The 12633-nt window shown below is 38.4% G+C and overlaps 1 protein-coding gene across 3 annotated transcripts in view; it reads right to left on the bottom strand.

Moving 5' to 3' along the window:
- gpc6b (glypican 6b) overlaps window positions 1-12633 on the bottom strand; it is a 75143-nt gene that overhangs the window by 2481 nt on the left and 60029 nt on the right. For all 3 annotated transcript variants that reach the window (XM_079357867.1, XM_079357868.1, XM_079357869.1), the window contains one exon: window positions 827-963. In XM_079357867.1, coding sequence (XP_079213993.1) covers window positions 827-963 — 137 coding nt within the window. The remainder of the gene's footprint in view (window positions 1-826; window positions 964-12633) is intronic.

The following is a 12633-nucleotide window of genomic DNA, read 5'->3' as shown; positions in this document are numbered from 1 at the left end:
TAAGGATTGTGTAATTTTAAAGACTAATAAGGAAAAAAAAGTGTTGTTTTGTTGATACATACAGCAATTTAAAAATAAAAAAAAAATCTCTGAAGATGAAAGAGTGTTGGAAAAATGAAAACTTGACCTCATCATGTTGGTTAATGTTCTCACAAACTTGTGAGATATTTCTCCCGGGAAAACATGTCAGCTGCTTGCATTCCTCTTTGATAAATAAGCAGCACGCAGTCATGTGAGGGCACTCTATAAATCGTCTTACACAAAAGCATTTGTTCTTCTAGGCACACGCCAGTGTGTAATATACAACCCGAATTCTTTTCTTTTTAGTTCCAAAAAATAGCAGCAGCTTCCGCACCCAATGCCCACATATGGGGTCATTCTGTTTCCTTTCCAGCGTTATTTGAAGAATTAAACTGTTGTGAATGCTGGACATGTTTTGATCATACAGTTTGCATTTTTCTTTAATAAAAGCACCCCAAATCAATTTTAAGTTTGACCCAAGCCATTGCAGCTTGCATTGGGAGTGCAAATATATCGTTGAAAAATAAGATTCAAATGGAGAAACCATGTTGCATAGTGTAGAATGAAAATATTATTTCAGATACAAATGCTAATAAATATTCCAAGTGTATTGTACAACACACTGAATGAACAAATATGGTTTAATAATTCACTTTTTTTTTTTGCTACATTGAAGTGAGAGTACATAACCTTGTCCTTAGTTCTAGGATGACACTGATTAACATTAGTTGAGTGGAGCAGACTTTGGACTTTAGAATAACCTTTCGTATTGGCCTGCTTTAGCCTCAGGCCTTGGTGCACTTACCTGCCCTTAGTGTGCCCATTCCAGCACTCCTCATCGCTGGTATTTCCTGCGGTCACTCTGTCCTCCACGCACATCGCCTCGGGCAAGTTGGACCAAAATTTCTTTGACAGCTTCAGTTTCTCTTTTATGTCGACCACCTGAGCAAAGACAAGGGTTTTTTTTTTCTTTTACAAAGGAGACAAAAATGTATCAACAAAGCAAGTCTCTCTTGTAATACTGCTTAAAGAGTTAGAAAAAGAATGTAAAGAAAAATTAAAATTGACCCCATAAAGACACTCAGACATATAACCTACATATTATACAAAAATTAAAAACATTAAAAAAAATCAAATTCTAGATCAAGATAAGCACTGCCTCTGGACAGACTCAGTCAGTTCAGTCTGGCTGGAGAGACGAGATGGCAGAGAGAGCGAGGATGCTTCCAATGTGACACATGAGAGGTAGAGTCAGAGCGACTCTTCCTCACGTCATGCTCCCAATAACAGATAGTATGGAGTGAATACTTTACCTAAAATAATGAAAATACAGTACTGTAACCAACATGGACAAAGTTTATGCTTTAGGCAAGTTTATTTATATAGCACATTTTAGCAACATGGCTGGCAAGGCAATTCAAAGTGCTGCATTTACAAGAAGAAAAGCCAAAATGAGAGTTTATAGCGTGACGAAAATAATGGAGCCTTCAATTTTAAAGAAAAAATAAGAAACAATGAACCCACACACATGCACACTCTCTGTCAACAGTTTTTAACACACAGAAAGACGTTGAATTTGTTTTAAGTAATTTACTTGTTTTTTTCCACTTATCCTCCTGTTAATCTGAATATCATCCAAGGTTTTGCCAAAATGGTCTCCATCACATTCATGCCATTAAATAATCACACAATTGTATTTTCCTATTATTTTACTAGTATTTAATATGTTCTTGTATAAACATCTGGGAGGAAAAATAAAATAGCAGGTACATATGTAGAATTTTCGTCCAGTAAACTAAGCTTGATTTGAGCTATTATATTCTTTAAAACTCGTTTACTTATGATACATCTAATTAAAAAAAGGGCCCCACCTGTAATTACCACAACATTTTATCAAAAGATTACAAAAGTTAGGATTTAACCCTGAGACATTTTAACTCCTCAAAAACGATTGGTGTTTAATTTGTCCTCCCATGCTGACTATCTAGTGTTTGCATCATAAAAAAGTAAGACCATGCAGGCTTGCAGCAATAATTTCAGCTTCAATGTCAGACTTAAATTCCCTTTTGCATCCTGGCCATGTGACACAGTCAGATATCGTTCCCTGACTTGAGCCTGTTGAACTCCCAATCTTTCATCAAACACAGAATTTGACATATTTCACTGAAGCTGAGGGAAAGCCTGATAGCAGCAGGTTGGCCCCATTATCTTTTTCCGTCTGACTTGCTGTTGGCTTACGTGAAATTGTAGTGAACCTGAGCAGAACATGAAAGGTGCTGTACTGCCTCTGTGACGCTGCTGTAGGCCCCGACTCTGCTTTTGATGTGTTAATCCTGTCACACTGATGCCAAAGCACTTCAGTGGCTCTGATACTGCCCAGAGGGTCAAGACTGCACTCAATGCAAGAGATTGACTGGCAATGTTTGACTAAAGCTCACATATTAAGTTCGGTTTAACCACCGAGAGATTCACCGTTTTTCTTGGGATCAGCTGGCAAAACCAGGCCTGCCAAGGTGTGAATCAAACTTGTAAGGACTTACTCACATTGCATTTATGCAAACATTTAATTAGCATTAATTAGCATGCGATGCTTAGTGTGGCTGGAAATAAATCAATGTTAGATTTTTTTTCAACTTTTTTGCTCGTCTGAGATGACTGTGAATGTCTTATATTTTATTATTAAACAGTAAAAATGCCTTTAAATGATCTGTTTCTCATTTTAAAACTCGGGATGATAAAAAGCCACTTATTTTAACACATGGTTTGTGTAGTAATATGCAGCTGCTGATTCTGACAACCTCATGTCTAATTCTGAAGTGGAAACAATTACAACATGAAAACACAAAAACTGAACATTTTGTCACAAAAACTATATTTGTGATGGGGAAAAAAGGCCTTCACTCGATTGCATTGCCAATGAATAAATAATACAACTGCAGCCTTGGCATGCAACCACATGCATTGCACACTAGATGGCAGTATGCTGCTGAGAAATGTTGAGACGAGAAAGAGAGCGAGAGAGAGAGAGAGAGAAAATATAAATTGAATGATGGTGAATAATGATTTCCCTTTACATCAGACTTCACACTAATCGCCATGTGATCTGAACAAAGGGGTCAACAGATGCAACACTAATACAGTATAATAGTTAATGTCACAACAATCTGCAGTATAATCAGGATAATCAAAAGTTCATTGTAATTCCAGTGCGGTTATGGCATAAGGAGTAGGAGAGAGGAAGTGTGTTTGTGGAGCAGAGAGTCTCATTAGAATCAGCCGTCTATTACTGACAGGCTTGATATTCTCATTAAAACATCACAATGAAGATCACAGACACCCCTCCTCTCCCTCATCAGGACATTGCAGTGTATTTGTTTCCACCATCACCCTAAAAGATGATTGTAATCATGATGTGTGATAGCTACTGCAATCTGTGTTGACATTAAAAGTGTTATTAGAGCGTGTTACCTACGGTTCCGTAATAAGGGCTGACAAGGCCGTTCATAGTGGCATTTACGCATTAGATGTGCACACCATCATCATTTATGTCATTATTGCACCCTGGCATGACTTTATGAACTCATAAACCAAAGACAAGCATTTCTAAGAGACAGTGCTGGCCTGGGATATGACAGGCACGTCTATGTATATGCATTAACGGTACACATGTTTTTTCCCTGACACTGAGCCTATATCACCTTTTCAATATCACAGAATGGAGGAGATTGTTTTGATCACACTTACAGGCGTACATTTGTAGCACAAGAGTGTGCATATTAAAGTCCAAAAAAACTCATTATAATATAATTTCATAGCTTCCTGGAAATGCATTGTAACAAGCTGAAATGAGCTTAACAAATAACAGGCACCTTTTCTTTGCATTTAAACATTCACTAATAAGAAGTTGTATGCAGCTATATAAAAGATAATAGAAATATAAAACCCTATAAATTGTAGATAGATACTTTATTGATCCAGAGTGAAATTCAAGACTATAGCTGCTTAAGATTAAATGGATTTGCATTAAAAATTAAAGCGAGCATTTATAGCTTTTCAAAATGACCTGCAGTTTGGAGAAATGTTGACTTCTGTTTGATTGCTTTAAATGGATTCTTCACATTAATAAACAACACGCATACTTCTGCTCTCCCACTCTCACATTCACACACACACACACACACACCTACAAACACACACACACACACACACACTGTCAACAGCTTTTATCTAACACAGACACACCCAAAATAACACATTTAACTTGTTTCAACTCATTTAATGAAAGACACGTCAAACACTTTAAAAACCCCCACAAATCTATAAAAAATTATTTCCAAACTACTAAATTATTTTTTTAAATGGATTTAATACTCATATCATTTTCAGTCACAACTTGTCTGTTTTTCACTGAGAGCATAGAAATAAGGAATTTATACTTTCTGGCATTGCATCATCTATATTCGAGGTTTCTTAAAGGAATTTTATATAATGTTCTCTGCAATTATGTAAAAAGGATTCAGTTGTTGCTAATGGTTAATCTGCTATCAGGGACTATGAAGGTTCTCTGTCATTGAGGCCCATTACTAGGAAATTAAGAAGTCAATAATAACTTGATTTATTTTTGAACAGTCTCATTAATTTTCACATTTCTATAAAAAGTCATTTGACTTTGATTTCATCATCAGCAGTATTTTTTTTTTCTGAAACTGCTGGCCTCTGAAGATTTTAGCTGAAGATACTCGAACATGAGTGAAAGTCCTTTTGTTTTCATCAGAAGAAAAACACATTTCATGCACTAACTAGAGGCTGCTGTTTGTGTGACTGACTATAAACCCCAACAGTTTACATGATTTAGAATAGAAAACAAATCAAATCAAATCAAACAATCATCAGTGACTGTAGGGATGATGATGTTTAAAGTGTTTTTATAGAAAGTGAGTTTAGTTGCAAAGTAGGGCCAGTCCTTCATTGACACTAATAAAGCAAGACCTGATTCTTTTTCTAAGGCGCTTTGTAAACTAAACTGTCTGTCCCTCAATGGCGATGTAACAGCATAGACTCCTTGACTGTAAAGCAGACGAGCTGTAATTGATCCTAATTTCTCCGCTGGTTCATATGAATTCAGTCTTTAAATACTTTTAGATTCAATCATGAACATAATCAAATCAATTACCTATGTTTTTTTTTTTTCCTTGTGTTCCTGTTGTAACCGTCTCCATGACAACAGGAAAACAGGAAGTTTACCAAGGTTAATCCACAACACAGGAGATTTGTTTGTAACAGCCTGGAAGCAAGAAAAAGGATCCAAATGCAACCTCACCTTAAAGTCATCTTTTTCCTCTCTCGCTATCAATATAATCCATCCAAACAAACTGGTAGGACATACAGTACAGAGTTTACCTGCTGTAAAACCTTAATGGCTAGCTTAAATGGACAAACATGAGGAAGTGTTTACAGAATATGATCATTTCCAAAAACAACAGCATGAGTCAACGAGATAACGGTGTACGCAGGCTTTAAGTCTGTGTGTTTACAGACACTCAAAGTGTTTCTTGCATTATTTATTATCATCAGCCTTTCTGGTGCATGCAGCTCGGCGCTCACACAGCCAAGACATGAGATTTTTTGTTTGCATGTAAACAAGGTGGCAGCTGGTTGCCACCTTTTGCGCTCTGCACACAAACGTGTACTATGACCAGCGTTTTTTTTTTTTTTTTTTGCGGATGTCCTTGCCTATTCTCAGATCAGTTGACGTGTCGCTGGATCTAAGTCTGGTAGCTGACTCCTGGCGACAGCACAATGTCACGGGCCTAAACACTCTTATCTGGCTGGGGGATCATGCCCGAATGATAAGCCTTTTGAAAAAGAAACGTGAAGGGACTATGTCTCTCTAGCTTTTTTCCTTTTTCAAATGCATCATGCTGACATGGCTGCCAAAGTTCATCTACAGTGTTCAATTTGACTGCTCTGTCTGCCGGCTGCTAAATCTCCCCTTTTCTATATCATTCTGTCTCATGATACTTGTTACACCTCCATCGTGTTAAATTAACCATTAGACCCCCTTTTCTACAATTATCCAGGGATGTCATCACCGCTTGACACAGAGCATATCCCTCTGCTGCAACTTTGAGCTAAATGAGTGCATGTTCTGTCTAATCATAGACTCGGCAGCAGCAGGTCTCGCCACCGAACCCACAAGGGGCAGACAACTCCTCGATCAACTTATTTTCCCTGGCAACTGCTCCTCCTGTCTGAATTAAAATAGTTTTTCATTTGATACGAATGCAGTATTCTTCCTGCAGCTCAATTACAGAGGTCAGCGAGTCGGTCCGGCTCATACCAGAGACCTTGGCCCTGCCGCTAAATCTCTCCCTGACTGACCAGTGACCACTTTGAGGACGGACAGAATAGTTTCTCACAAGGAGAAAGGCCGTGGTAAGAATAGCTCTGCCTTTTCATCACATTCTCGATTGAGTTATATTGTTGACCGAGGCGATCCTAAGGACTAATACAAGCTACCCTCTAAGTTTGGGTGCACTATGTGCTAATGCAGCCAGAAAATAGACGGCTAAAGTGTCGAGTAACAGGGTGCTGAGGCCTACTGGGTGTTTGTCCCCAGACTTGGCTATTTAATCCGCTGTTTAACACGTCATAAAGCACTGCTCATTGGTTCAGGTCTACAGATTTCCTAAACAAGGATGCGCCATCTGGCTCAGAAGCATTTTTAGCACATAAAAAAAAAAATCGTCCGAGTACAAAAACATTGGCTTTCCCAAAGCATACAAACCAAATAACCTCTGTGACACTGTTTTGAGGAGCACTTGTCTCCTCTTTGTCTGGTCTCTTTTGTCCTTGTCGGGAAACATTCACCTCAAAAGGTGACTGTCAGAGCAGGTAACAACCAGAGTGCATATAGTGGGCTGTTTTCATCCAATCAATATCCATCAAGAGCGGGCTAGAGCAAATATGTTTCCCCTCTGTGACTTCACAGCAGATGAGACAAGAAAGGCAGCTGTTTATCTAACAGATGGGAATGCTATTCCCAAGCAAATCATGGAAAGAAAACAGCACAACCACTCGCAAACTGAATTGGGGTTTGTTATGACAGTGCAAGGTTGGGTTCTGTCCCCTACCATTTGCCTACACGCCCCATGTGTTCATGATAAACCCATTTTTAGCGTCATTTTGCAACCCTCAGCTAGCTGGAGCCGCCCTCCTTGTTTCTCTTGATTACAACTGATTATGTCCTAGCATAAAGCTGCCAAAGCAGGATACTAAAACATGATTTAACATGACATCTCAACAAAGCCTCAGCCAGGCCAGTGCGTATATCTCTTTCCTATATCTCCTGCTGACAGCTCTGTCAGGGACAGCACTGTCAGATTGTTATTATGTTGCTTCCTGGGAATAGATACTTGACATAAAGTGAGATTGTATTGTTATTCAAAAAGGCTTTTACTTTGTATTTGTTTTGATTTGGCAGCCCGTGTTTATAGCGGGAGCAGAAAAGCTGTGAAATCCATCTCAATTTTACATCTGATCAGACAGATACTGAGGAATAGATATAGAAACTTTTCAGACAATAAAGCAAAGTAATAAATATTTATCACTTACAAATGCACACATTCTTCCATTTTTGAAGTATTGCCCAAAAAAATCCTTACAAGGGGGTTGATGTTTTTGCCTTGTATTTTGTCTTGGATCTGACCTAGACATCAAAGCTAGTTTTTGATTTGTACCTCAGAGTGTGAAAGCTGAACACAGAGTTAACACGAGTTGCTTGACAACCTATACGTCTCACTTTGTTTTCAGCTTTCACCAATCTGCGTAAGTGTTGAAGGAGCACTCCGGGCACTTTGAAGAAACACAAAAAGAGAAAAGAAAAATTACATTCCTATAAATAGCAGACACTACATTGTTTTAAGAGAAACATGACAGACCAAAAACTTTGGTCTCTTTAGGCTAATTTAATCAGGCTTCATCTGTTCAATTTTCACAGTGAAAAGCACTAGGAAACTAATTTTGTCTTCCACTTAAAAGAATATGCAGCAACTTTTTGTCATTTTTGGGATATTGATGTTGAAATTGATGCTTTGTTAGCTGTTATCCAAAACATAGTTGCTGTTTTAGGGAAACCCTATCTGGAATATGATCTTTTTTTTCCACTCATCTATGAAAAATGACTTTACATTATTGTAGCTCATGTAGTATTTACATACTGTCAACACACAATAGGACAAACACATTGGCCCATTTCACACAACACCGCCTTAAACCATTCTCTTCGTCCCGTGGCATTTAAACGATGGGGCAACATGGTGCATCGTGGTGAGAGAAATTTATCACACAGTGATCCCACAGTGAGAGAAAATGACAGAATATTGATGAAGCAGTTGTGAGTTTGCGCTTGTGATTGGCCCAGGGCTACAACAAGAGAAGTTTGAAAAAGGGAGATGATTAAAGAGAAGCTATACACTGTGGAGAACAGAGCAATCACGGGCAGGTTCGCTAGCTCCCTGCCGACTGTGTTCCCCAGAGACGCACATGCCTAGAGTGCAATAGGGCCAATGTGCCTCATTAATGTATTGACAGATATGAACTGAGCAGGGCCTCTTTTTCACCAGCATTAATGGTAGAGAGAGAGAGAGAGAGAGAGGGGAAAATGTATGAAGTAATTTGAATAAATCACTGACCTTTTGTGAAAATAATACCTGAGGCATGAAAGCTGTTGGTGAACAGACCTCTGGTTTTACTTTGAAAGGGCATACATTGTATACTATACTACTTTTATTGATAATAATCAGAATTATGACAAATAAAAAGTAGACGGAACAATTAAAGCAAACGTTTTCTGACCTGATTGCTTTCAATATTAGCAAATCAAGCCTAATTAAAACCCACTTTCTCTGGAATATTTGCTTTATTTAAAGCTACTGTAAGGAACTTTCTTACCTCATCTGACAAAAAAAAAAGTCATCCTGATATCCTATTTTTTTCAAAGATTTATTTTTGGTGCTTTTTTGGTTTTATTAGTTAGAGACAGGAAGGGGGACAAAGCCGGAGATCAGGGAGGGAGAGGGGACCGACATGCAGGAGGGAGGCCGGTGTGAAACTCAGGTCGCCTGCGTTGAGGGCTATAGCCTCGATACATGGGGATGCACACACTAACCACTGTGCCACCGATGCCCGCATCCTGATCAGTTTTTACATTTCAAATTTAATTATTGTCATTGGTCTTCTATGTAAGTTGTGACTAAAGGCATGTCCTGTGTTGTACAGCTTAAATCACCCTGGGTGAAACTGATAGATAAATGATAAATCTTCCTGACTGTCTTGTTTGCTTTTATAGCTCATGCTGATGCATTAGTTATAATGTCAGTCTGGCATATTTACAGTTAATATCTCCTCAGTCAGTTTTTTCAAATCATTTTTATGGTGTATTAAAATAAACTTGCAACTTTCAAAATGTCTGGATCAGAGTATTGCAACTTCAGCAATCTGTGGTCTACAACTCTGTAAAGGAGCACATTTACAGTTGTCATTTTAACTGTCTACATCCATAAAATATACTGTGTGTGTACTACAAATGTTTGAGCCTCCATAATGGTGATGAAAGATGTGGCTACATCTGTCTTGCTTTTTCCCGTGGGTAGATATAAATCAGCACTGGTTCCAATCTAGACGGTGGGTCATGTGTCGCTCTCTGCCAGACTTGCTTCAGTTTGCAGGATGAGGTAGAGTTAGGTCAACTTTCTCATTGGGTATACATTACTTCAAAAATAGCAAAACTTTGCGTCTGTACGGTAAAATCATGCATACTAGCTACATATCGGTCAGGCTCTACTATATTATTTTGTCGTTTCAAAGTGCTATGTGCTGACTGCTGGTGGTGTCTCGAGGTGGCCTTTACTCCGCCTGCTGAGTTATTTTAAAAAAGTGAGAGGGTGATGTTTATGTCATCTCTTCTTTCACCTCCTCTTTTTCAACACTCTGTAAGCATTTGGGAATTGATGAGAATACTTCCTGCAATTTTTTTTGTTTCACCATTCTTGCTCTTAAATTAAATTCAGCGTTCAACAGTTCAGGGACTCCTTTGTTCCAGTTCATTCTTCAGAAATGTTTCGATGGGGGACAAGTGGGGAATCCAGGCAGACCAGTTTTACTCTCTGACCCTTTGACTATGGAGCCATACTGTAACACATGCCTATATGCTTACATGCCTCCTCTCCTCTTTGCATCTTTACCCTCCTCTTACAGTAGCATCTCTACCTATGATTTCCAAACAGAAAGCCAAATTGTTCACTTGTCAGACCTCAGTATATATTGTTCGTCTATGAATGGTTTCCTCCTTGAATGGTACACTTTCAACTTTCATTTGTGAATACAGCGTCCATAAACAACGATTTACAACGGAGTCCATGCAGTGTGGTCCACACAATAGTGTCAGTTTTAAATGGCATCCTGGGCCCGTAGATCGCATCCATCAAATATCGTTTGTTTTCCTTGTCCTTGCTGTTGATACATTTTTTCAGATTGTTTGAATCATTTAAAGATAGAATGTACTGCAGACGAGGAATTCTTCAGATGCTTTGCAATTTTACAATGAAAAATATATATTTTTTAATTGGTGCAAGATTTTCAAGTGCAGTCTTTCACATAGTGGTGAACACTACCTATCTTCTCTTCAGACCGACCCAGCCTCTTTGGGATGCTCTTCTTATACCCATCATGTTACCAACCTGTTGCCAGTTAACCTCATTAACTGTGAAATGTTCCTTTTCTTTGAGCATTTTCCAACTTTCTCAGTCTTTTCACTGTCTAAATTTTTGGCAAGGTGTTTCTGGCATACAATTCAAAATTAGCATAGAATTTCCAAAAGTAATAACATTTAGCATTTTCAGCATTTTGACATTTTGTGTTTGTGCTATTTCAGAAAAAATACTTTCTAAGAAATGGAGTTGTAAAAGAACACTCATTTCCTTTGCTTCCTCAACTATTATGTCCTGATGTCAAGCGATTGGATTTTTATATGCAGTTAATGATCTGGGGTCTTGTGCATAAATGTTCTGAAATGTTGAAAATCCCTGGTTATGGAGAAGTTTTTATGGGAAATCCCAGGATATCATTTACTGGCATTTAACCCTGTCCCACAGCAGCTCCACCCAAGCTTCCCCCCCCTTTTTCCAAACTAGTGACGAGCTGTAAACCTGAAACACAAACATTAAGCTTGAAGAAATATCCCTTCAAAGACCTGCGGACACTGAGTCAGTATGTAAAATTAGACATTTCGTTGCCTTTTTTGAGAATCAGAGAACATACTGTACTTTCACCAAACAAACAAAAAATGCAGACTCTGAGTGCCTTTGGGCGTCTGCCTGTTGTGAAATGTGGATTGCCTGTGGTAAAAGGTTAATTTGCAGTCAGACATGAGAAAAATGCTCAGAAACGGAAGGTACTTTCTCTCATACTTCACGAATAATAAACATAGTCGATAGAGCAAACATCATGCCTGACCACTGACCACGGGAGCCATGACTACTGTCTACTGCACAGGTGGTTAGCGTGAAAAGGGAACAAATAAACACGGATATGAATGAATCAAGTATGATGAATTTTAGCTACTGTGAAGTTACCATATGTGTTTTAACAGATTCTGACCGTTGACTGTGAAAGGAGTAATGCGTCTGTTTATTGTCCTGTCTAAGACAATATACCCCCCTGGGACAAGCACAGATATGTTGTGCGTATTATGTAAGAGTCTGTGCAGCAGGGATTCACTGGTGGACTCCAATTTACTGCTTTTTTTTCTGACACACTAAGATGACAGTTTTCCAAAATTAAATATATAGAATCATAACCTTTGTATTGTGATGACAGCAAATTGGAGATATGAGAATTGCTTTTTTACCTGCCTATCTAACAGTCACTGATGTTTACTTTAAATTAATTTGTTTATTTGTCTTTCTCCATTCATAAATCATCATAAAGTGTGTGGGTTGAAGTCAAAACCAGTTAGTATTTACAGCCAGTCCTAAGTGACTAATTTACAGTCAATCAGTCCGCTGAACTATCACGCCACATGTGCACAGCTACTTTATTTGACTTTGCGTGGTCTTGAAGAAAAAAAGCACGAATTATGTTAGAATCTGTGGCATCTACGTAATTGCATAGCTTGGGCCGATGTCGTTGATGCAACAACTCGAAGAATGGCATTGTGGATAGGCTCACTTTGCTTCCATTAAGCTGTATCCAAAACAAGAATGTTTCAGCGGCTCAACTTGTTCCTGGACGACGGGACTATAATGTCAGGGTCAAGATTTTGGGAAAGGAGTGGTTGGGTTTTTTCTTCTTCCCCCAACAATTGACAAACCACACACAGATGTTTTACTCAGAGTTTCCTACTGAAGATAAAGACAGAGAGAGAAAAAAAAATACTGTGCGCATGAATATTCTCTTTTACTTAATGCTATAATGTTACTAGTAAGAGTGAATAATTTAACGCTACATTAAAGTTAGTGGTGGATAAAAGTGATATCCTCATTTCTAACCCCTCCATGTGTGAAAATAGATCCAGTTTGCAGTTTGATAGACTGTTCTGGGCAATCCTTTAGA

Source organism: Symphodus melops (genome assembly GCF_947650265.1).
Source record: "Symphodus melops genome assembly, chromosome: 12".
NCBI lineage: Eukaryota > Metazoa > Chordata > Actinopteri > Labriformes > Labridae > Symphodus > Symphodus melops.
The sequence above is the reverse complement of the archived record's forward strand: the minus strand, read 5'-3'. Positions and strand labels throughout refer to the sequence as shown.